The 26,351-nt window shown below is 34.2% G+C and overlaps 1 protein-coding gene across 1 annotated transcript in view; it reads left to right on the top strand.

Annotated features, from left to right (window-relative positions):
* LOC110100169 (probable serine/threonine-protein phosphatase 2A regulatory subunit B'' subunit TON2) overlaps positions 1–26,351 on the top strand; it is a 67,503-nt gene that overhangs the window by 24,458 nt on the left and 16,694 nt on the right. Inside the window, exons 6-10 of the mRNA XM_028692029.1 lie at positions 1,148–1,422; positions 7,563–7,653; positions 11,348–11,441; positions 17,514–17,615; positions 22,036–22,228. Coding sequence (XP_028547862.1) covers positions 1,148–1,422; positions 7,563–7,653; positions 11,348–11,441; positions 17,514–17,615; positions 22,036–22,228 — 755 coding nt within the window. The remainder of the gene's footprint in view (positions 1–1,147; positions 1,423–7,562; positions 7,654–11,347; positions 11,442–17,513; positions 17,616–22,035; positions 22,229–26,351) is intronic.

Raw genomic sequence — 26,351 nt, 5'->3', positions numbered from 1 at the left:
TGCCTATTTCATATATCATTGTGAATGCCCGTTTCTCTTTAATCATAACATACAATCATAACTTTTTCATTTTTCATTTTTTTTGCTTAAATTTTCCTTTATTATTCTTATATGTATAGAAGCATAGAATAGTTAGTCTTAGTTTTATACATCCGTTCTGGAAGTATTAATATTTTTGTACTGATCAGGTACACATTCAAATTTGGCCAAATATTTTATTTCATTTACTTCGAAGAGTCCTTTACCAATTGCTCCGAGGAGCCCTTTACCATTTGCTCCGAAGAGCCCTTTACCATTTGGTACTCTAGATCATCATCATATCATTCAATGCTTATAATAGGAATATTAAATCATTCAGGATTTTTTCGGGTCAGGTTCGGGTTGTGTTTTGGGTCGTGTCAAAAATTGACACCCCTACTCTTCTCTTGCATTCGGTCAAAAGTAACGACCGAATGGTTTCGGTCCCTTAATGCTTTGGGTAGTTAGGGATTGCGAAAGGATAAAAATACCCTTGCATGGCTTAAGTATATTTAGAACTAGGAAGGACTATTAAGTCATTTTCTCTTAAATAATCTTCACTGAATTTTAATTCCAAAACTATGTGAAATTTACCCTATATTCTTTATATCAATTCGCTCGATATTTCGTATAGATTTCTATAAAATTGATTGAGTCAAATTCTGCAACTTCAAAAATTCGCCTAATTTCATCGGCGCATCGAAATGCGTGCAATGCTTATGATCGACATTTTTTTGGGTTTTACACTCCCCAACCGGATTTCTCTTTCCTATTTGTTAATCACTTATTAAGTTATTAATAAGAGAAAATAAAATATTAATAATTGAATGTAAATGAAAAATAAATTTGCTTCTTCTATCAATAGAAATGAAAATCGACTTATTTGTTGCCCCAAAATTTTCTTCGACTTCCTTTTTCAATTCCTTATTCTATCTCCCTTTAATATAAATTATTTATTATTAGGATAAATCACAGAAGAAAAAAAATGTCAAAAGAAATGAATTTGAAAAATTTACTTTCATTCTTCTTCCTCTCAGCCAATTCTCTCGATAACAACTTTCTAACGCGATTTGCTTTTTAAGGAGTGAGCGAACTGTAGTTATTTCACGAGAGTAGTTGTTTTATTTAGTTCCCTTATGCATTACGTGCGCTCCTCTTAGGCCGCGCCTCCGCTCCAATTTATGCTCGTTTGTCCCTCTGTTATCGGAAAGAAGCCGGTTCAATTGAACCGGCTAAACCGGTTCTCACATTAGGGGAGCTTGGGTGTGAGGTGCGTGATGTGCGCGGGTGTGAGCTGTCTGATCTGAGAGCAAGGCCAACTGCGTGGTGCGACCGTGGGTGCGACCGTGCAGGATGTGTGCGAGTGCATGTGCTGGGTGCGAGCGTAGTTGTTGTGCAGGTCGGGTGCGGGTGTAGGAACAAGGGTACTAGTTAGAACTCGGGTCAAATTTGGGTTAGCGGGTTAACCCGGACCCGGCCTGATTTTTCAAACGAGTTATAGATTGGAACTCAAACCCGACCCATTTGTTAAACGAGTTGATCCGAACCCTATTTTTCAGGTCGGGTTCGGGTCTGGTCAATAATTGACACCCCTAGTATTAGCTCCTTATCTTTTTTTTTTTCTTTTGGTGATTTTTCTTCTTCTCCTTGGTCCATTCTTTATAATAGATTCCCAATCTCTCCTTGTTCTCAAGTATGAAGATATAATTGGTTTGATTGAGAGGAGAGAGTGATGGTCCTTGGAGAGAGATTGTGGAGGCTAAATTTTATCTCATGATTTGTTGACATACTTTTTGTTATATTGAAACTGAGAGTTAAAATAATAGCTTACTGCATGTATGTGCCAATGAATTTGTAACTTCTACCTTTCATCAATAATATTCTAAATTTCTTTATAGTTGTTGAATTAAAAAAAAAAAAGAAAGGGGAAAATCGAACAGGAGGGTCGTTTTGAAGCAATGCACTGTTAACGCTCGTTTCACATTCTGTTAAATATAAAAATCCGAAGAAACGAAAAAAATAACTAACTCTTGTTCAGTTTGGTTTCACGCTCTGTTCTGTTCCAGTCTCATGTCGTTTGTTTCCCACACAATTAAAATCCCATAGCCACTAGTTTACCTGTGCAGCTTGAGTTCGGTGAGCCCAAACCCCCTTCACGCTTCGTTCCGAGCGATTCTAGACTACGTTCTTGACCCTGTCGCCCGCAAACATACACGCATGCTTGCGCCTCGTCCTCTGCTCGGTCTGCTATGACTCACAAATACGTCCGGCCCGACTCCCACCTCCTCCCTACCTATGATCCCGCACGAAGTCATGCGAGCCGACCACCCATCTAACTTCAACAACCAATTGCACGATTCACAACACCGCCTATGCGGCACTAGTCAGCCTGCTTGTGTCTACTATTTCTTCCGAGGTACTGATGTTTGTATACGACCCCAACACACACAAACTCGAGCGGGTTTGTCCCTCCATCTGTATACGACCCCAACGCACATGAACTCCCTCGGTGCATTTGTCTTACCCACATGAACTGCTCGTCTACTCCAGTGCACAACTATTCTTACTCTGGGCAATTGATGCAATCAAAAAGATCGCAAAATATATACAAACTAGGTGATTCTTTGAGAATAAGAAAATACACAAATTACCACATTTATACAAAACACAATACAACTTTATAACATAAAGATCACACTTACAAACTTATGAAATAAAACTCCTAAACTTGCTTTTCATTCATCAAGAAGAAATATACAAATGAGGTGTTCACTTGCGGAGAGAAGAAAGAGATAAGAAGTCCGAGAAGAAGTCGAAGAGAGGACAAGCTCGCAAGCTTTCCCAAGAAGAAGAGATAAGGAACAAGCTCACAAGCTTTTCCTACAAAAACCCTCAAGTTTTTAGCTCTCCAAAAATAATTTCATAAACTCCTTTTTTATCAACAAAACATCACATATATATAGGAGAAAAGGGGTAGCCAAACAGCCAAAATACTTTCAACCGAACCATCAAGACAGGGAAAACAGAAGGCCAGCAGCCGATCCAGGAGCAGCAGCTGAAGGGCCACACAAGGAATCAGAACAGGCGCCCACAGGGAACCAGAACAGGCAGCTAGGGGAGAAGAACCAACCACGGAGAGAGGAGCCAGGGGAAGGAACCGAAGGGCCACGGAGAGGGGAAAGAAGAGGGGAATGAACACATTAATGAGCTAAAAAGAAGAAGCAGCTCAGCCATAATGAGCTGGAGCCAAGCAGCTCCCCAAAACACAACAAAACCAAACAGCCAAGCCCTAAACCGAGAACCCAACAACAACCAAAAAACAAGGCAAATAATTTGCACCCCCCTTGCCTACATCAGATTCATCCCCGGTTAAAAATGCCCATCTCTTGATGAGGATGCTTTAGATTTTTCCCGATGAGACAAAGGATCCGAATCTAATTCTTGAATCTTGGCCTCATACTTATTCAGGATAATTTCTCTTTCTTGCTTGAATTGGTCCTACAAAAGTTTCTTTTTCTTGCGGAGAGAAGAAAAAGATAAGAAGCCCAAGACGAAGTCGAAGAGAGGACAAGCTCGCAAGCTTTCCTAAGAAGAAGAGATAAGGAACAAGCTTGCAAGCTTTTCCAACAAAAACCCTCAGGTTTTTAGCTCCAAAAATAATTTCATAAACTCCTTTTTTTATCAACAAAACATCGCATATATATAGAAGAAAAGGGGCAGCCAAACAGCCCAAAATACCTCCAACCGAACAATCAAGAGTTAAGACAGGGAAAACAGAAGGCCAGCAGCCGGTCCACGAGCAGTAGCCAAAGGGCTACACAGGGAACCAGAACAGGCGCCCACAGGGAATCGGAACAGGCAGCCCGGGGAGAAGAACCAGCCACGGGGAAGGAACCGAAGGGCCACATAGAGGGGAAAGAAGGGGGGAATGAACACATGAATGAGTTGAAAAGAAGAAGCAGCTCAACCATAATGAGCTCGAGCTAAGCACCTCCCCAAAACACAGCAAAACCGTACAGCCATGCCCCAAACCGAGAACCCAACAACATCCCCAAAACAAGACAAATAATTTGCCCCCCCTCCCCCCGCCCCCTTGCCTACATCAGCAATTCGTTTGTTTATGGCAGTAAGCCCGACAATAAATTCAACATTTTAAAACTTACACTGACGGATGTTTCTCCAAATAGATTTATGAGTCTCTGTTTGAGCAATTACGGTGGCCCCTATTTAATTAAATCATATCCATAAAAAGGTAACGAAGATCTCGTGCCATTGATCTTTGATCTGATGCAGACAAACTAGATTGAAAAGCCAGATAAGGACAACGATGGGCAAAACTATAACCAAACTCGATTCAAATAGTAGCAATCATCTATGACATCCAAAACCGACGGATAAAACGAGAAGAGAGATCAAAAGAAATATAAAAAGACGCTATCCTCAGAACAACCGACAAAATGGTTTCCTCACATGCATCGAAATGTTGGTTAAATAAAGTATGTGCTTAGGGCTAGCAAACCGATGATCCACTACAGCAAGATAGTCCAAACTTCCAACCAAACTCCTCTAGCAAATGCTCCCAAATCAGCCAACAAACACCTACAAAGCTCAAGAAGAAGGATACAAATGGAGTGGAACTTGCGTAGAGAAGAAAGAGGTAAGAAGCCCAGACGAAATAGAGGAGAAGAAGAAGTAGACAAAGCTCTCAAGCTTTTCCAAGAAGAAGAAAACCCTCGGGTTTTTTAAGAGACAAGCTCAACCAAATTCAACAACCTTTGCCTTCAAAAATCATCTACTATGTATAGGCAAGAGAGGGGAACTAAACAGCCATAGCACCTCCAAATAAGCCAATTAGATTTAGGGAAATGAAAGGTCAATAGCCACTACATCAGTTCCCAAACGGCACAACAAAACAGAGAAGAGAATTACGGGAACTAAGCAGGAAATCCACTGAACCGAGCAGACAGCCGCGGAACCGAGCAGCAAACCGCGGAACCAAGCAACCAGCCACGGGAACCAAAGGGGCAAAGGCACGGGAAATCACCCAGCACAGGAAAATGAGAAGACAAAGGGGAGGAGAAGAGGCAAGTCCACTCCAAATTGAATCCATGAATTAAAGCATACCTTTCGAAATAATGAGCTAGGAAGCTCAATAAATCTCCCAATAATTGAACTAAACTTCAGCTCAACATTAATGAGCTAGCATCTTAGAAAATAAAGCTCAACTCCAATAAACCCGCACCTCCCATTATCATCTTCAGCTCAAACCGAGAACCATAAGCCAACCCGAGAACCAACAGCAGCCCAAAAGACCAATCAAGCTAGCAAACCAAAGGCCTACCAAAGCCCAAGCATAACCTACCTTGATCATTGGATGCCTTCCATCATTGGATAGCTAAAAAAAATATAAAACTAAATAAAATACCAATGTTCAATATTTAAAAATGAAAATATAGAAATTATGAATGCATCATGTTCAATATTTAAATTATGTAGTCTTTTTTAATTAATTGATTAATTAATGAATTTAAAATATCATGCATTTAAAAGTTCTTATAACTAATTAATTATTTAAAGAAAGAAAAAAAAATAAATGTTTGCACTAAAAACATCTCATGTACAACGTTCCAAGTGACCTAAATGAAAACTCTAAACAAAGAAAACTCAAACTTAAACTTACAAAATAAATAAAACTTAACTAAGCTACAAACTCCAAACAAGCTTCTAGTTGTGCGGGCTCAAAATTGCTGCAATCATATAAAAATACAAGTTAGATGCTATAAGAAGAAAGTGCTATAACAAAATTACAGTGCTAAAAATAAGGTATTGTAACTAAAAGTACAATGCTAAAATAAAAGAAAAATTGCTGAAGAAAGAAAGAAGAAAGTGTTGAAACAAGAGTAATTGTATTGAGGCAAAAGAAAAGTACAAAAGTCAAGTAACTGCTGTCAAAATTTACTTTAAATCAGATCTATAGGTAGCTTTTAAATGAAACACTAAATCCTAATCTAACTGATCCATTGGGAGAACTTCTAAGTGAAGTGAAGAGCCCTAAATCTAAAATTACAGACAACTTCTAATGGAAGTAATAAGACCTACTTTAAATCAAAACTACAAGCAACTTCCATAGGAAATAATAAGTCTTATTCTTTGGAAAACTTCTAAGAGAAGTGAGAAACCCTAAATTAATCAACAAGCCTTTTCCAACGGACCTCTAATCCAAACTAGAAAGGCAACTTCCAATGGAAGCAGTAAGACATATTCCTAACTTAAATTACAGGCTACTTCTAATAAAAGCTATAAATCTTGTTTTAAATCAAACATATGGGTAACTGCTAAATGGAGTCGTAAGCCCCGACCTAAATTAATCATATGAGCAACTCCTAAGTGGAGCCGTAAGCCTCGTACCAAATCAAACAAACGGGCAACTCCTAAGAAGAGTCGTAAGCCCTGACCTAATGAACTTGGGGGAAAACTAGTTAATTAAAATTCAATCTACCTCAAGAAAAATGAAACCCTAAGCTTGCAAAGACGGGGTTCTTGCCTAGCGCTGTCTTTCTTACACGAACAGTTGTCTTCTCCTCCTAAGTTATTGACAATTATCTCTTTTACTTCATCTATAACATTATATATGAAACTAATAGCAGGCTTTTTCTCAGTATCTATCATCCTCAAAACCAACACCAGTGACCTAGTGATGTTGATAGTATAAATACACTGTCAAAATCTATCATTGAAAATATTCTTCCTAACTTCTTTGCCCTAATATTTTCATTCCCAAGCATAACTCAATAACCGTATTGAGGTAAACATAGCCTCCAAAGGTTGTATTGCCTCTAACATTCTCTATAAAGTCAAATAGGCAGTGACAAATCTTGTTGTTACTCCCTATGCTTCTCTATTTAATTGCTCAAAAACAAAATGCTTCTCTATCATCAATCTTCCTAGAGTAAATCCAAATTTAATTTGCAATTTATGTCATAAGCTATTTTTCATTACCCTTTATAAATTTGATTCTCCTATAATTGCCACAATTTTGAATCTCTTACTCTTAAAAATTTGTATCAGAATACTTTTTCAATAATTTGGCTTTTTCTCAATCCTCAAGATTTCATTATAAATATTTGTTAACCAAATTTTATTCAATATCTCTCATAACTCCCCAACAAAAGTTATAATCTACAGCTATGTTGCATGGATACGCCTATTTATGAGGCATGCTGTATCGGACACGTGTCGGATACGGATACGCCTCCGATACGGCACGCATACGTGTTGGATATGGCCTTGCTGTGTCCAATTAAAATATTATTTAAATTTGATCGGACACGCGTATCAGATACCTGTCCTATTAAAAAAAATAGAGCCACAATTTGACTTTATAGAAGCGGACAGGATCATCCTTCGTCGACAAAGAGGCTTGACGACGCGAGCATTATAGCGACAAAATCCTTCGTCGACGGAGCGACTCGACAACACGAACAGTGAAGACAACGTGAGCATTGAAGGTTCGTTTTCTTCATTCTTCGTTTTCTTAATCGTAGGCTCGGTACTGGAACTTGGTACCGCTCGGTACTCGGTACCGCTCGATACTGGAACTTGGTGCCGCTCAGTACCGGAACTCGGTATCGCTCGGTACTGCTCGGTACAGGTCGAATTCGCCAGTGGGCAGCGCTCCCTTGGACCCCCGGCATAGGCGCAACATATCTACACTTTTAATTAAAAATTTTCATATTTCAAATTCGTGTGGATTAATTTGTGTCGATCCTTCGTAGGATAATGAGCTCTAGTTGTGTAGGAATTGGGTCTACTAATGGTCCAGAGATAAATATTGAAGATAACAAACCTCTGTGGGGTTATGTGATAAAAATAGGTAAAACGTCAGAAGGGGGTGGCAATATTACATTTAAATATATATTTTTGTAATGTCAAATACAAATAATCATATTATAGAGTGAAAGCTCATTTGTTGAAGATTAGTAGTCATGGAATTAAAGTATGCTCGAATATAAGCTCATCACAAATGGCTAAATTGTAAAGAAAAATCAGTGAAGCTAAGCAAATGAGTAAAATAGAGCTTCCAAAATATATTCCACTTCCAAGCACTCATGCTTCATATCCTTCATCATCTTTTTCAATTAGAAGTGATGAAAATACTATTAATAAGGGGCCTTTTCGGATGGAGGGATTTGAACCAAAAAGAAGAAAATATGTTGTAGATAGTGCTTTGAAGAAAGCATTTAATTTATAAATGAGAGAACAACTAGATGGGAAAATATCTAGAATGTTTTACTCAGCTGGACTTCCTTTTAACCTAACAAGGAATCCACATTTCAAGAATGCCTTTACCTATGCATACAATAATAATCTTGCAGGATACGTGCCACCTAGATATAATGTCATTAGAACGAAGTTGTTGCAAAGAGAGAGGGATAATATTGAGAAGTTGCTCGAGCCTACTAGAGGAGTTTGGAAGGGAAAAAGAGTTACTTTGGTTTGTGATGGGTGAACATATTCACAAAGAAGACCACTTATCAACTTCATGTCTGTAACAGAGAGCTATCATATGTTTATCAAAGCTGTAAACAGTGAATGAAAGTACAAGAATAAGTTCTTCATTTCTAATTTAATCAAAGAAGTTATTCTGATGGTGGAGCCTTCAAACATCATCCAGGTCATTACTGATATTGCACCTATTTGTAGAGCTGCAGGTCTACTTGTAGAGCAAGCCTATCCTCATATTTTTTGGACACCATGTGTTGACTAAAAGTCATAAGGGACTAGCACTCCTTAAATAATGGTATGTGTCTAGGAAAGGTCCATGGTCTCTAAGATAAATCCTAGGGTCATTGGTTACTTAGAGTTTAATTTATTTTTATAATTTTAGGTAATTTAGGTTTTGACATTGGGTTTGACTTGATGGGTCCACTACCTACTCACCAAGAAGTATTATAAGGCCTCTGAGAGCTTAATGGGCTTTCTAGGATGGGTTGTTGTTATGTACTTGGGAATCCCCCTAAAAGGGTTCTAGTCACGGTTTCCATATTAAAACAGAAAAATTAAAGTGCTAAGAATGTGTCATAGGAGAAAAATTTACCTCATTCAAAAATGAGGTTAACATACTATATGTTGCAAATCATATACTATGATCATGCCTAATTTCTAATTCAACTATCATTATAATATTCTTAATTCAATTAATTTAAAAATTAAACTAATCTTATTGTATGATACATATAACATTGCATTATACATGATATAATACATAATATAATTTCCTTGATATTATATGATATGCATAGAACACATATAGAGCACTTTCTTGAAATGACAAGTATACTAATACACAAGAAATGTCATATTTATTTATGCTATTCTAGAAGATAGGTGAAGCAAAAGTAATACACCTTTACATTGCTTGGCTCACTCATTAAATCCTAAGTAAATTTCAACATTTTTTATTATTAATTCACAATTTGTTATTTAGTAATTTCAATATTTTTTCATTATTTAATTTTAATATTTTTTGAAGATATTCAACTAAAGAATGACTTCAAGAGGGTCCTCAAAGAGTTTCTCCATAGAAAGATTTAGAAATTTCAAATATGAGGAAGCCATGTTTGAAGCGTTATTTTTCAAATGAGGAAAGAAGAAGTGTCAATATTGAGCTTGCTAAATTTTTTGGTTATTTAGAGGACTTTTGTGACTAATTGTCATTGCGTGATAGGTGGAGAATTGATCCAAAAATGTGGTGGATTATACATGGAGCTTTAGTACATCTACTTCAAACAATCGTCATAAAATTGCTTGGCCAAGTTTCATCCTCATCTTGTTGTGAAAGAAATTGGAGCACATACTCGTTCATCCAATCAATGAAGAGAAATAAAATTACTCCACAACGGGCTGAAGATTTAGTTTATGTGCATACAAACCTTCGCTTTCTCTCAAGGAAAACTCCAACTTATATGGAAGGAGACAACAGGATGTGGGATGTAGCTGGAGATGGATTTGAATCTCTTGAGGATATGGGAATATTAGAAATTGCTAATCTTTCACTTGATGAGCCTGAATTAGAAGCTATGATATTTATTGAAGATGATATAGAAACTCAAAGACAAACCACTGAAGAAGCTAATCATATCATTCCTTATATTAAATGGTTGAAATTTTATGTTTAAATATTTAATGCTTACTTTTATTTTAATTTTTTTTGTCATTTCAAATATTACACTTTGATTACTTTCTTAATTTTTAGGTATTATTTATATATTATAATGCCGTATCCGCGCCGTATCCGTATCCTGTATTTTTAAGAATTGACGTGTCCCGTATCCGTATCGCCGTATCTGTATCGGTGCAACATAGCTCTACAGAAACTTGCCCATACCTTTCTCTTTGTTCTTGAGTTCTTTTCTTGAAACCTCTTCTAATTTCTTTTAATTTATCATCTTTTCCCCAGCAAAATATTGTTTCATGCCCCCTCCCATTAATCTAGCTATATATATATAACATGATATATGAACAGTAATCATACATTTGTTCATAGCAACCTAACAGAAGGCTGATGATGAGATCTTCTTTTATTTAACACGATGGAGCTGCATAACTAAGATAACTTACTTGGATTTTTTTTTTAAATTTTAAATGATGATATTCTATTAATTGATCTCTTGTTGATTGCAGCCTTGTGGTACAAGTTAAACCTCAATTTTATTTCTCTTTCTATTAAATGAGTGAATGCATATTATTTAACATCCATCTATTCTCATTTATTACTAGTTTCACCAAATACTGAGAGTGTAAAATAAAGTAATTATGAGTATGAATAGAGAAGATTTAAAATAAAGTTATTAGGAGTATGAAAAGAGAAGAAATAGAAAAACAGCTAGACAATATTGTTATAAAGCTGGTATGGTTGTCTACATTGTAATTACAATCGAATTTATAGTATTTCTGTATCGTATTTTGTTTGCCAAATTAGAATGAACTTTTTTCTCTCATTTTTGTTCAACTTGAGTATCAATGGAATTTAGATATTCCATCTTTTAACGAAAGTAACATTGCTAGCAGTCTTGGAATTAAGGAAAGCTATTCTTTAATGCATGGATGAACTTTTTCTTACAATTAGTTGTATAAATTAAGTTTAGCTGAAATAAATCTCAACAGCTTGTGCGCAGAAAAAGATTATTTCAATGACTATAATTTTCTTGTGCTATATTACTTGTTTTGATGACCCAATTGTAGTAAACTTTGGAACTATATTTCAATTTCTAGCTACATTGGAACACATAATTTGATTTGATATGTTTGAAGCTGGAGATATGGTTAATGTTCTGTTATGTTTCAGGAAACTGAGGAAGAAGTGGCTGATACAGAACAGGCTGAGAATTGGTTCTCTTTGACTTCTGCCCAACGAATATGTGGTATGTCATATGATTTCCGATAATCGTATCTTATGGCTCTCTGTTTTGGTACCAAAGCTTTCTTTGTAGTTTACACTTTACAAAGTTGTCATGTTCATCGGTTGGTCAACTGTGATTTACTCTGCATTCTGCATGATCATGTAAATATTTATTCTATCGCTATCTGTTTTCTAAGCCAATCTTTCCTTAGCATAATAATTATCGTCCTTTTACTTGCAGGTAGTCATATGAGTTTCCATCTTCTTGTCTGTCTAAACAAACTTGCTATGCTGTAATTCCAATTTGCTCTATCATTAACTTGCTGACTAGTGCATCTTCAACGCCTTCACCTCTTTTATTGTTCTCCTTGAGTCTGTGAGTACACTAGAACATAGATGAACATAATTTTGGTCAATAAAGCTGTGAAATAAATAAAAAATATGAATAGGAGAATCTTATGGCTGTTATTTCTTTCATCAATCTAGTCCAGTTGTTGCCTACTGGCAAGAGTTATGGGTTTTAAGTTTCTCGTGAAATGAATCTACATAAGCAATGATGCGGAGCGTCCTGTTCAAATCGACAGTCATTGTCATAACCTTCATTTCAACTAATGTATGTCTAGATTTATTGAACCTGAGACCCACTAGTTGTACTTGTAATGACAATTGTCATGTGCTAATTGATTTTCTGTAAAGGTGATGTGGTTGTCATTTTTATTATTTTCAGTTCTTTTGATGTATTTGAGTTGTTTAGTTATGGTCATATTAGGTCTCATGCATTATTGGGTTATTGATAGGTTATTGTGTCATGAATTAATGTTTTACAACGCCCTCCCTCCCTCCCTCCCTCCCTCCCTTTTTGAAGCTTCTCGTGATTCTTTGCTTTCTCCACTCATTTATTTCTACTTGTTTCGTCTGCTATCTCTTTGAATTCTCTTTGGTTTTTTCTCCTTTTCTTCGTGACTTTTGGGTTCTCCCCTTCATTATGTAGTCAGCCACCTTTCCATTATTTTACTTTTTATTTTATTTTGGTGTCTTTTGTTCTCCCTCTCTTCATTCCTATATATAGTGGGTCATTTGTATTTAGATCTTCACTTGTCTATGAATGAATACTTGAGTTTTCCACTTGTTCTTGCTCTTGTGTGCTCTTTGCTGGAGTGAAGGATTTCTTTAGTGAAGGCGTGTCTTTTGCTTTGGAGGATTTTCAAGGATTGGAAAGGTTGCTGACGTAACCAAGAACTGCTTGAGATAACCATCTTCTAGTTATCCTCAAGTATTTTTTCTCTAGTATCCTCAGTATTTTTATATAGTAATTTATGTTCTCTTCTCTAATCTCTGATCTAGAGCTTTCACTTGTACTAGGGTAATTGTGATTGACTTAGATTTGTTTGTGATAAAATTAGTTACCTTCAGATCTTTTCTATTGCAAACTACTTTATTTCCTTTTAAATCTGGTGTCCTTCAACTTGTAGTTGTTTTTATTCAAATCAATATAAAATCTAATCTTCAGTTTAAACCTCTTTAAACTCTTATGTGATTGGCTTAAGAATTTTTTCCATATATCTAAGTTTAAATTGAGTTTCTAAGTGAAGGTCAAATAGACCCCACATTAAACATTTAGTTGTCTTGATCCTACCAATGGCTTAGATCTAATCATTGGCATGTTGATCTTAAAATTTCATTGTGCTAAGTTTACTAAGGAAGAAAATAAGACTTAAGATGGTACTTGATTCCTGTTGGTACACCATGAAGAGTTCAACCTAATTTCTAGTCGATGGGGGTAGGTTGTGGCCTTTTGAGGTTATCATACACATTCATGATGAAAAATCATGTTTTTATTCCACTTGTTCCTCTTTGTTTTCTGTTGGTTTTATGCTAGACTTAACCCAAGTACAATTGCCTATTGCTTATGGAAAATTGTTTCCTTGTTGGATGAGCTTAGCAGCAGCAACAACAACACCAAGCCTTTATCTCACTACGTGGGGTCGGCTAAATGAATATCTTTTCTCAATTGTATCGGGTTAAGAGTCAAATTCTCATTTAAATCTAATAAAAAATGTCATTTCTAATATTTTTCTAACCAAGTCTAGTTAGGTCTATATATACCTTTCTTAATATAGGCCAAATCTAATACATCTATCCTCCTAATCGGGTCATTAGATGGCCGACATTTTATATGACCAAACAATCTATGGCGACTCTCTAATCTTATTAGCTGCTACTCCTACCTTTTCATGTATATTATAGTTTTTCATTTTATTTGTAAGAGTGAAGCCACTCATCCACATGAGCATTCTCATCTATGTAGCACTTAATTTTATGCTTCTCTTTTAATGGCCAACATTTTACTCCATAACGCATTGTAAGTATCACCACCATCTTATAGAATTTTCCCTTAAGTTTGAGTTGTACTTTCCTATAACACAATAGGCTCCTATGCATTCATCTACTTCAACCATCTAACTTGAATTCTACTAATAATATCCCCATCGGTTTCACCAGCACTTTGAGCAATAGATCTGAGATATCTAAAGCGTGCTCTCTTGATGCATTTAGATTTTTTTTTTGCATTATTTTTGTTTTGAACAATATTAGTTATGTTTTCTATTTTTTGTTTTATTTTTATGCTATCCAATGATGGTGGTAAATCCAATGATCATGATAGGAATTGGTTTGGGTTATGCTTACCTTGGGTGTGCTGGTTTTGGGGTCCAACTTGTCCTTTGCTGCTATTTGCTGGTTTCTGGTGGGCCTTGGCTGTTAGCGGTTTGAGCTTTGGTTGTTGGAATTCAAGTGGTGCCATTTCATTAATATCAAGTAGTGATGAAGCTCATTATGAGCTGATGTTTAGTAATGAAATTAAAGAGAAAAGGAGCAAGATTTGGTGAGTGGAACTTGTTCTTTCATCTTCCTTTTGTCTCTTGACCTGCTGCAGTTTTCCTGCTGGTTTTCCTCCCACGAAATGCTGCTGACTCTTCGGTTTGCTGCCTTCTTTATTTCCTGTGGTCCCCTTTTTTACCGTGAAATGAAGTTGGCTGCTGGACTCGATATTTACCTGTTTGATTCCTGTGCTTGGCTGTTGGAACCGTGACCTCCTCCTTGAGATTTGTTGTGTCGTTTGGGATTTCTGTACAGAATCTGTTGGATTTTCAATTCCCCATTTTTGTGGAATTGAAGTTTTCTTTTGGGTTGTTTAGTTTCCCTTCTTTTGCCTATATATATGAGATGCTTTGTGATGAAAAGGGTTGGTGAATATTGAGAGCAAAGTTGCTATAACCTGCGGGTTTTTCTTGGAAAAGCTTGAGAGCTTTGTCCATTCCCTCTTCTACCTCTTGGAAGGCTTGCGAGCTTCTCCACCCTTCGTCTGGGCTTCTAACCTCTTTCTTCTCTACGCAAGTTCCACTCCACTTGTATCTTTCTTCTAGTTCCGTTGGTAAAGTTTGTTGGCTGTTTTGGTGGATTTGTTGGCTGTTTTGGTGGCATTTGCTAGAGGAGTTTGGAAGGACGTTGGACCCCTTTGCAGTGGTGGACCATTGGTTTGCATATCTAAACATTATCTGAAATATATATTCCTACAATCGGTGCATGTGAGGAGTCCTCTTGTAGGATGTTCTGAGGATAGCTTTTGTTTGTTTTTTTTAGCTTGTTTCTTTTGCTAACTTTCTTTTGTTTTGGCTTTGTTGGATGATCGCTTCTTTTCTATTCTGAAATTTAGTTGTTTATTTAGCCTATTTTGTTCTCCAAGTGGTGTCTTAAATTTCTAAAGAGCTAGTCTTTATTTTCTTGTTCTCTCTTTGTGTTTTGTTTCAAGTTGAATACATCATCTCTTATTAATGACTTGATTACCCAAAGTCACAACCCCCCAGTAGATCTATTACTTCTAAAATTACACTCTATGTATTTAGTAGATCTACTCAGACGAAAATCTTTAGACTCTAAAGTTGACCTTCTTAATTCAAGTTTACCTTTAACTCTCATGAGCCTATTTATATTTTTCTCAATTTTTTGAGTTTTTACGCCTACACCAATTTTTATAACAAATATTCTTATTTTTAATATTTTCTTGTACATTTTGATTCCACCACCAACTATTTTTACTATTAGGAGCTTTTCATTTTGATACTCCAAGCACATTGTTTGCATTATTCTTAATATCACAAGCTATTTTTACCCACATAATATTAGCTTCCTCAAGCACAATCAAAATCTTAAGATCTTGAATCTTACTCTCTTTTTTTATTTTTATTCATTATTATTATTTTTTTTAATCTTACTCTCAAACATATTTTTGTTAGTATTATTTAAATGTCGCCATCTAATCTTAGGACAACATTTTACTTTATTATTCATATTCTATCCGTTTATCTTAAAGTCTAAAACTAATAAACGATGTCGGGTATATAAAATTTCACTCTGAATAACTTTGTAATCTTTGCAATTTAAATGATCTATTTTTTATATGAAAATAATCAATTTGAGTTTTACTATATCCATTCTTATAAGTGATGAGATGTTCCTCTCTTTCCTTAAATAAGATTTTAACAATTACAAAATTGTATGCTAGGACAAAATCTAATATAGTCATACCATTTTCATTAGTAGCTCCAAACCCATTGCCATCATAAATACTTTTAAAATCTTCTATCTCTCTAGCAACATGTCAATTTAAATCTCCTTCAATAAAATTCTTTCTTTAGGAGATATCTCTTGTATTAATTTTTAGAAGTCATTCTAAATTTTAATTTTAAACACATATTCAAACCTATTTAAGGAGCATAAACACTTATATGTCAATAATCTTAACATCAATAATAATTTTAAAAGCTATAATTCTTTCTTCAATTCTATTAATTTCTATACTTTTATCCTTCAAATTATTATCTATATATACATCTATGTTATTTCTAGTATAACTCTTATATGAATACCATAGTTTAAAATTTTAAATCTTAAATTATCAATCTCCTTAGCCTTCTTTTCAACTCATTGAGTTTCCTGAATACATAAAATATTTAGCTTCCTATGAATCATAATATCTATTAATTCTGATGATTTGTCTGTAAGAGAACCTATTTTTCAACTTCATATTTTAATTCAAGTTTCATGGACTAGCTTCTTTGCCAACATCAATGATGTGGGAACCTTTGCTTATTTTCATCTAGGCGTCGGTGCAGCAGCCTTTGCGCACTTCTTGTTGTATCCAGACCATACAACACGTCGCTTCCAGGAAACGCCCTAACTATAGCACAATGTATTAAATGATTCATGTCATGATTATTTGATAAGTTTTACGCTGGCTGTCAATCACCTAATGCTCAACTCTTCTCATCTTGGGCTTGGGATCTGGCAATGATAGTAATAACAGCTTTTTTTTTTAGTGTTAACAGCTTATTCTTTCACTGGATCAGCCAAGAGCTAGAATGTTGTATGGCCATATAAATCCACTATATGTCAGTTTTATTGATTTAAAATGACCATCTAATGGAGGATTTTTAGCCGCCTTTTGTAATTGTTTTCCGTGTTCATGCAGTAGGGACTTAAGATTCATTTGAAATTTTAGCAGGACTTCAAATCTTTATTTTTCGGTGCCTTCGTATTTTTTTGCATTGTTCTTTCTAGTGCATGGCTTGTGTTTGTTTTCAAGATTTGCAGTTCTAATGTTATGTTTTTATAAATGATTATGCAATTTTCAGTCATTTTTGTTAGAATGTGAAATTCGGGAGTTGAAGTGGATCATTGACGTGAAATGGGATTTTATGCGGGTCATTTGAAAAGCTAAGGCTTTGATTACATTGAGTTAGTGGTGTCTCCTTGTATTAGAGATGCCTGCCACCTATTAGACCCCATTATGGATGATGATCATCTTCTATTCTCAAATGTATCCCACCTTTGCTCTCCCTCCCTCCTCCCATTAAGCACTAACTAAAGAGATTTCATGGTTGCATAACTTATTGGTATGCTTAGTTCTGCTCGAGGGAATCATTTGCAGTGTTCCAATGGATTGCGCATTATTAACTGGTTTCAGTTTTAAGATTTGTGATAGAAATAAAGGCTGCATCACATGACTTTAATTCACACTTTGTTTATTTTCCAGATATGTTTCTTGCATTGGATAAGGATATGAATGGAACGTTAAGTAAGCAGGAGCTCAAGGAGTATGCTGATGGAACATTGACAGAGATATTCATCGAAAGGGGTGAGAAACTGCTACCCAAGCATTGGATTCATAGCATCATATTTTGTGTTTCATGGATGATGATATTGATTATTGTATCTTCTTTCATTCTTAATCTCCTAATTTATGCACTTCTGTTCAAAACTATATACATTTATATTTTCTGTCATATACATTAATAAAACATTTTTCCTGGAGGTTGAATGCATAAACCTAAAGGTAGCTGTGGCTTAACTTTTGCTTTCTTTGACTTTTGACTTACTAGTTTATCTATAACTTTTTAGCTTCCCTAACATGACGTAGCTATGTAGTGCATCTCCACCATTCAATGTTCTCATATTTTATTTTCTGAATTATTTATTGAATTAGAATTTTTAGGACACATCCCATTGCTTGTTATTTAGGAATCAAGTTTATTTTATTTTGTTTTCATTTATTTTATTAGGAAAACAATTTATGTTGGAGAATTTTCTAGCTGAGGACTCCTTGGGGTCACTTTTCAATGGTGAATGAATAATTTCAGAGATTTTCCTACTTCCTTGAGATTTAATGATAAGGTTGCTGGAAACTTTTTCTTTTAGGACTTGCTTGATTGCCCTTGAGAAGAATCATAAGAGAAGTCTGGGAAAGTGGATCACTTCAATTGTTTGGTTGACGATTGAAGTTGAAATTGATCTTTTTCTTATAAAATGACCTGTATAGTTATTAGGCATTTGACTTTAGAGACATGCTTTAAAGTGACATTTTCTGAAGTTATTTTATGCGATACTCTCTTTCATGTGAAATTATAATGCCACTCACACATGCATACATGCATACCTAAAAATACGATAATTTATTTCATTAATGATATATATTAAAAATATATACATTCTATTAATGCATAAATTATTGGTTTATAAATAATCTATTTAGTATATAGTAAGCATTGTATTATATAATAATTTCTTTTAATTTCTTATATGTGCAAAATATTTATGGTATTGTATAGTAATCAATATAAAATATATTATATGCAAAACTAGATATATTTTTTATAATGAATAAATATAGAAATTATAATATTTTATGATGTAGACAAAGGGGGGTCAACTCATGTCCAAAATAAATCAATTTTGGCCTCCCTCGAGTTTACAAGCTCAATAAATTTTGAGCTGGAATTTAGCTCATTTATGAGCTGTTTTTTAGTTCATTTATTGAACTAAAAGTTAGCTCATTATTAGCTAGATTTTAGTTCATTTATTATTTTATTTATGTAGCTTTATCTTTTAAAATTATGTGCTTGGCCTCTTGGGTTCCCGTGCCTTGGCTCCTTGGTTCCCACGGCTGCCTCCTTGGTTCCCACGCCTGCCTCCTTGGTTCTTGCAGTTGCCTCTTCGGTTTCCGGTGCTGGGTGGCCTTTCCCGTCCCTTGATGCCTCGGTTCCGTGCGGGCCTCCTTGGTTCTTGCGGTTCCCTCTTCGGGTTCCGCATGGGCTGCTTTCTTGTGGTTGTTGGGTGGGCTTTTCCGTGGCTTGGTGCTTCGTTTCCGGGAATTAACTGTTGGCTTTTCATATTCCCTATTTAATTAGCTTTTAAATTAATGTTTTGTGGCTATTTGTATTCCCTTCTCATACCTATATATATGAGATGTTTAAGAGTTGTAATGTAATGATATATGATGTGATTTTTAGAAATGTAAAACACACACACACACACACATATATATATATATATATATATATAATCTTATTCTTCTCTTTAAATTTTTTTATTCTCTTTTGTACTTGTGTATCTCATATTCAAGCAATAATAGTTATAGGAGATTTCTTTCTATAGGCTGTATTTTAGCTGCATCTTTGCATATCTTGCATATAAACATATTATTATATTTTCATATAGTTGGATATACAATATCTTCATGACTAATAAGGTTTGGAAGTATGAAAAAAGCGTAAACTTAAAATCAATTTGACAATCTTCAAATATGAAACGTGACAAAATTTGAATAGGTGTGATGAGATTATTAATAACTTAAATCTCTTTTAAAGACAGACAATATTCAATTCTAGTTAAGCCTAGTGCAATACATTTGTATCCAAGTTCTCAATTTGTTAAATCTCTTGTGCTATTAAACTAGCAGCAGAATGTGCAGTTATATCCATTTTGCCATTTAGCTCATATATGAAAGATTATGCTTGCTGCTAATTTAACAGAGAAACTATTTTGATCAATAATTGTTTTAGTAAAACAAGATTTTTTATTGGAAATCCCTTAGATCCTGTTGCATTAAAAATTGATCCTATAAAACATGTAAAGGTAATGAACAAGTTTCTGGTGATGATCTTTATTTCAACTAAAACATTCAGATGCTAGATGGAATTTTTTCATGCACTTTACCCATGCCTGTCTCTACACTAGAACTTCCTCTTGATCCTGAACCCAACTCTGAATATGAGTTCTTCTCAGAATCCAAATTTGAAGCTAAACATGTGACTGAATCTGAAATTGAATCTATATCCTTTTAAGCAGTTTAAATCCGCTGAAGTTGCTGGCCTACTCGAGCAAACTAATTTGAATCACATGGAACTGTGTATTGAAATTTTTCCTTTGAGAATATTTAGCATGCCATTGATTTTTTTTTTTTTAATTTTAGATTACTCGACTAGCAAATTTATAGAAAAATAATCTTATAGAACAGACTGATTTGCATGCATAAGTTCGTAATCTATCTTTTTGATAAACTTTTAAGCATCATTCATTATTTATGCATCATTATGTTAAGTTGTACTATTTATTGATCATATAAAAGAATTGTTTAGCAATCAAAATGAAATCGTCATGCATAATGAAAAAGATGTAATGGTTTCCAACTTTCCGTTGTAGTGATGGTTTTCATTGTAGCGCTTTGGATTACAATGAACAATATTATAGAATAATTTATATTTATCGCACTTGCTAGCTGCACTCCACCTACACGTAGCTACTTATTTGAGCCTCTGGCCCTTGAAAGATTTCTAGGAAACTAGGACCTACTCCATTGATATTTTTATATTAATTCTAGTTTGCTAGAATTTGTTACTCGGTCGAGGAACTTTTGAGCATCAAATACTTTGCTTTATTATTATTATTTGGTTAAGTAATGATCTAGAGAAACACTTTTGCCAGTTCTTCCATAACCTACTTTTTGAACATCAGATGTGATCAAGCTTATTACTTAACCTTCTCAGAAGCTTTGCTCACTAGATTGATGGATGTATTGCCCATTGTTTGATGTTCCATAACTAATGATTTATGATGCTTCTGAGTTTCCTGGGTATATTGCAACCCACTTGCCTGATCAGCTTGCTTTAAAACTCGGTGGTATTTATGATAGTTATCTAGAGCATCTGCACAAACACAACTGAATATTTTTATATTGTATTTTATGAATTATTTCAGGAATTAAAGTTTGTATGGCTTTGATGTTATTTTCCTTGTTATTAATTTGCTCATGCGAGATAATTTTTGTTTTTTTACCTTAGGAGGCATTTCTATTTGAGGATTCCTTAAAGCTATTTTTCAATGGTGACTGATTTATTTATGAGTTTTTCTTTCTATCTTGAGATTTGGTTGCTCTGCTAAAGTTGCATGGTAGTTGTCCTTCCTCTGAATGATTCAGTGAGCATACGCCAAAAAATATTTTTTTTCTTCCTTCTTTTCACATATCTACTTCGTTCATTCAGCTGTGTCTCCTGTCAGAATATCTTTATATGGCTTTTCTGCATGCTTCAATAGCTAGACTTGGCATGCCATTTATTACTTATATCTTATCAAATTACATATTCTAACAACTGTTACTGCAAATAAGATCAAAGCGGCACAATTAAATGGATGTAGTTTTCATTTTAACTTTAATAGGAACAGGACATTTAATTTCTGAAGTTATAATCAATATAATCTTCCGTTGACAGCTGTCACCAATAAAATTAGATTCATACAATCTTGTAGAAAAAAAAATTAGAGATGATAACATAGCCTGCTGCTAAATGTAGCCGTATAGGTTTCTTGATTTTTTTTTTATATTACCTTGAAGTTATAGGTGACAATTTACGCTTGACATGTTTTTTAAAAGTATTTAATTTTAAGTCATTATCTTTCAGTTTTTTGTAACTTCAATTACTCAAATTTACGGGACATTTGAATTGAAGATCATTATTTTGTTTACAATCTTCTCATTTGGGGCATTTGCTTCACTTTGGAAGCTTTATTACTACCCCATATATTTTTTTTATTTATTACGGTTAGCCAGTCCTTAGATGTAATAAATTTGAAAATTTTAAAGTTAGTTAAATATTTATACTTCTGTACGATCTTTTCCTTTTGGGTACTTTGTTTATGAGCTTCTTCCTTTGACAGTTTGGCTGTGGTCAAGCTAAATATTAAGTTATTTGGTACTTGGTTTTATTTCTACTCTTGTCCAGCCTTTGATGAACATGTACGCCGTGGTAAAATGGGAGGGGGTAATGCACGTGAGATGGATTTTGGAAGTTTTCTAGACTTTGTGTTAGCTCTGGAAAACAAAGATACAGCTGAAGGATTAACATACTTGTTCAGATGTCTTGATCTTCATGGAAGAGGTTATCTTACAACTGCTGATATTCATTCTCTTTTCAGGTAATCATTGTGACCTCAATATCTGTCATCTGGTTAATCTTGATTTGTATTTTGTTGCGTAATATGGTTGCTTCTTCGTGCATGCTACATTTCCATTGTTTTTCTATTTTAATACATACTTTAGTGCCCTTTATTTTATAATGCATTGTTGTATGCTGCTTTTTTAATTGATATTTTACCACTCCCATGTAGGCCACAAGCTGTGCACTACTATAATCTCATAGCTTTGTTAAATGTTTCTTATTCATCATTAATGTTTTCCTTTCACTATCTATATAGAGGTTCTTGTAATATAGAATTATGAAGATTGTTATGCACAACATTTGCAAGCAAGAATGCTATAACCTCTCTCCTCTTGTGGTGAAAACCACCCTCTCTCTCTCTCTCTCTCTCTCTTTCTCTCTCTCTCACACACACACACACACACACACTCACACACAGACACACACGCACACATTACCTTACTCCTCTTGGTTGATTCTTCCTTTCACTATCTATAAAATTTAGTGGACTTCTAATAGAAGACTTCCATCTCTCAACTTTTTTAGCAACTCATAGGCAAGTCATTTTCACCATTACCAAGCCATAGCCAAGTTCTTTTAGACGTGAAATTTTGTTCCTCTTTTTATGTCCTCTTCATTTCGTATTTTAAGTAAATGATCCTTAGGTTGAGATCTATGATTTGATCATCATCACTCATCCATATTAAAAACTCGACAAAAAAAAAAAAAAAAAAATACCGACAACAACCATAAAATTTCCTAAAACCCTAAAACTTTATCTGCTCGAGCCCTTCCCTAATTTCATAACCCAAATTTTCCTAGTCACCATTGTTATCCATCAATAAAATCCCCGTAAAATTAGTCGCCACTATTATCCATCAATAAATTCCCCCTAAAATTAGACCCCACCGCAATCTTCAGCCCTTTTATAGAAATGGACCTAAATTAGGAAAGTTGAATATCACGATGTACTCCCAAAATTAAAATCATAAATTCATCCTAATTGAGTCCAAATCCCCATCTAAATCACTATAAGACCTTTCCAAATCTTGCCTAAATGTCCTTCCAAATCAACAAAAATTAAAATCATAATATGTCTAATTGAGTTTTTATCTTTTTTCTTCTATTTTTTCTTTGATAACCTTCAAATCAAGGGGATCTTCCTGCAAATTGTCAAGGAAAGAGAGCAAATATCCTTTAGGGAACCAACCCCACCTCCATTAGCATCCTTTTTCACACCCCAGTTCAACTCCCTTCTAGTCAACCATGAAGCGTAACAAAGGTAGACAATCTAGTCAGACTCATTTCTCATTAACTCTTGACTTAACCAACTATGATCGAGTTAGTGAAAAATTATTTTAATTAGATCGTCAAAAAATATATATCATCATTTAATAGATTCATCATACTCATTAATATATAAACGTGCATGATTTAAGATATCAAAATAAATTAAAGAGCTTATAATACTTTTAGAAAAAATTTATATGTAACTAAAGTCTTTAATTAACATCATATATTTTTTTTTCTATATTACATATCATAACTATACATCCACCCATAATATTGGGGTACATGATAATTGGGTTACCTATCTATGGTCTCACGTGCTCCTTTCCCTTTCTTAAAAAATAATCATCGTAATATCTGATTAGTTAGATGCTCAACGAGATAAATAATTCTAATATAAGGTTCAAACATACAAGAATGATTATGCATGTTGATATTTTGCACTAACATGAGCGTTTCTGATTATAAACACTATTAGCTTAAGATAATGACAACTTTTAAAGTAATTTGGCTTTAGCATTTAAATAAATAAAAGACAAAATTTAAAGCAAATAGCATGAATATAAATAAGAACATGAAATGCATCAGTCAAATTTTAAATCACTTAGTACACTTTACTTATCAATTTACATGCACCACTTTCATTTTTTTATATAATTACTACTCATAAAGTTTGAACAATCTAACATAACAATCATCAATAGCTTCTCCATCTCAAGTTGAACCTTATAGCATTAACTTTTTAGGATCAGTAGGGAATCTTCCTTTTTTCTTATATAGGCACATCTCATCAAAACTTTTACTTCCCTCTGCACAGGTCATCATAGTCTGCCAAGCTATCTCATATGACATGATCTTTCATTAATTTATTTCAATTTAATATCATCATCATTAACATTTAAAATTACATTGCTTAGCATTAATATTCATCTGTTATCACTTAATTTATTTAACATGCATAATAGGTTGACGTGACATGGAAAATTCTACATTTATGTTCTACAATAAACAATTTAAACATTGTTAATTAAAAAAATGTCTTTAAATAAGTGATCCCCTAAAAGTTTATTAGACTTATTAAAATCATCATGTCTTGCTCAATATGAAGAAATAATTACTTGCAATTCAATGAAATTATAGAATTTGATTATTATTAAGTATTAAGAATTATTTTCTCATAATATTAGAGATTGAGTAACTCATCTGAGTTATAGGATCATATTTATGATGAATATTCTGATTTTATCACCGCAATATCTTGTTCTTTTGTAAACATTCTAATAAGAACAATTTTCTTCATTTAAAATAAAATTTTTATTTACCTCGTTGAAACTAAATTAATTAACATAAAAAAAATATTTAACTCAAATTGATTTCTCCTCATTCAAGCCTTCAATCCTTATAAATTCAAATCAAAACTCAATTTGTGAAAGAAAATATTAAAATAGGATTTTTACCAAATGTCATGATTTCTTCTCTTCCTCTTTCTTCTTCTCCCATTTCTTTTTCTTCTTTTATTTTCTTTTTTCTTCTCCATTTAAAATATTAAAACCTCTTTGCTTCTTCCCTTCCTCCTTTTATCTTCTCTTCCTTTGCTTTTCTTTTCTTCTCTTCTCTTCTTCCTCCCCTCTTTTTTATCTTTTTCTTCCCTTTTATGTTTCCTATACCGAACTCCCTTCTCCCTTTTTCTTTTCTTTTTCTTCAGCTCTTCTTCTTCTCCTCCTCATCCTCCTCTTCTTCTCTGCTTCTCTTATTCCTTCTTCCCTTCTTCCCTCCTCCTCCTTCCTTTTTCTCCTTTTTCCTTTTATTCCTTTTCTGTTTCACTACCCGAGAGCTCTCCCACTTTTTTTTTCCTATTTTTCCCTCCAGGTGGCAGTTATGGGATGGAGAATTGAGGATGGCTTAGGCTAGGCTTAGATTATCTTTTAATAGATAAGCTTTAGGAATTTAGTTTGATTTAATACTTCTTATACAGCTGCAAATGCATGCTGCTGGAATTTGGGGACAATTTTGAGATTGCTACAGTAGATTTTTAAAACTTTAGGAAAAAAATTAATTATTTTAGGAAATTACATATCCTGATACGACCTATGTTGCACCGATACACCTATTTTATGAAGGTGTGTTGTATCCGATACACCGATACACGGATACGCCTCCGATACGCCACCGATACGTGTCGGATACGCCAAAGCCGTATCCAATTAAAATACAATTTAATTTCAAAAGGATACGCGTGTCCGTTGAAAAACTAAAAGAAATCCAAAAAAAAGACGCGTCGTATTTACTTCCGTGGCTGCAAGCTTGGTTCTCTCATTTCCGAGATGGATTTGAGTCTCTTGATGATATGGGAGTATTAGAAATTGCTAATCTTTCACTTGAGCCTGAATTAGAAGCTATGATATTTATTGAAGATGATATAGAAGTTCAAAGACAAACCACTGAAGAAGCTAATCATATCATTCCTTCTATTGAATAGTTGAAACTTCATGTGCTAGACAATTTATGTTTATGCTTTTGTTGTTGTACTAGACATTTAATGCTTACTTATATTTTGATATTATAAGCTGCAAGGCTACAAATGATGTTGTTTTCCTTTTTTTTTTGTAATTTCAAATATTATGCTTTGATTGTTTTCTTAATTATTATGTATGATTTATAAATTATAATGTCGTGTCCGCGCCGTACCAGTATCCTGTATTTTTAAGAATTGACATGTCCCGTATCCGTATCGTGTCGTATCCGTGTCGCCGTATCCGTATCGGTGCAACATAGGATAAGACATAGGTATGTCTTTAATATATGCATTTATATATCAAATTGATTGAAAG

Source organism: Dendrobium catenatum, unplaced genomic scaffold (assembly GCF_001605985.2).
Source record: "Dendrobium catenatum unplaced genomic scaffold, ASM160598v2 original_scaffold_105874, whole genome shotgun sequence".
NCBI classification, from domain to species: Eukaryota; Viridiplantae; Streptophyta; class Magnoliopsida; order Asparagales; family Orchidaceae; genus Dendrobium; species Dendrobium catenatum.
The sequence above is the reverse complement of the archived record's forward strand: the minus strand, read 5'-3'. Positions and strand labels throughout refer to the sequence as shown.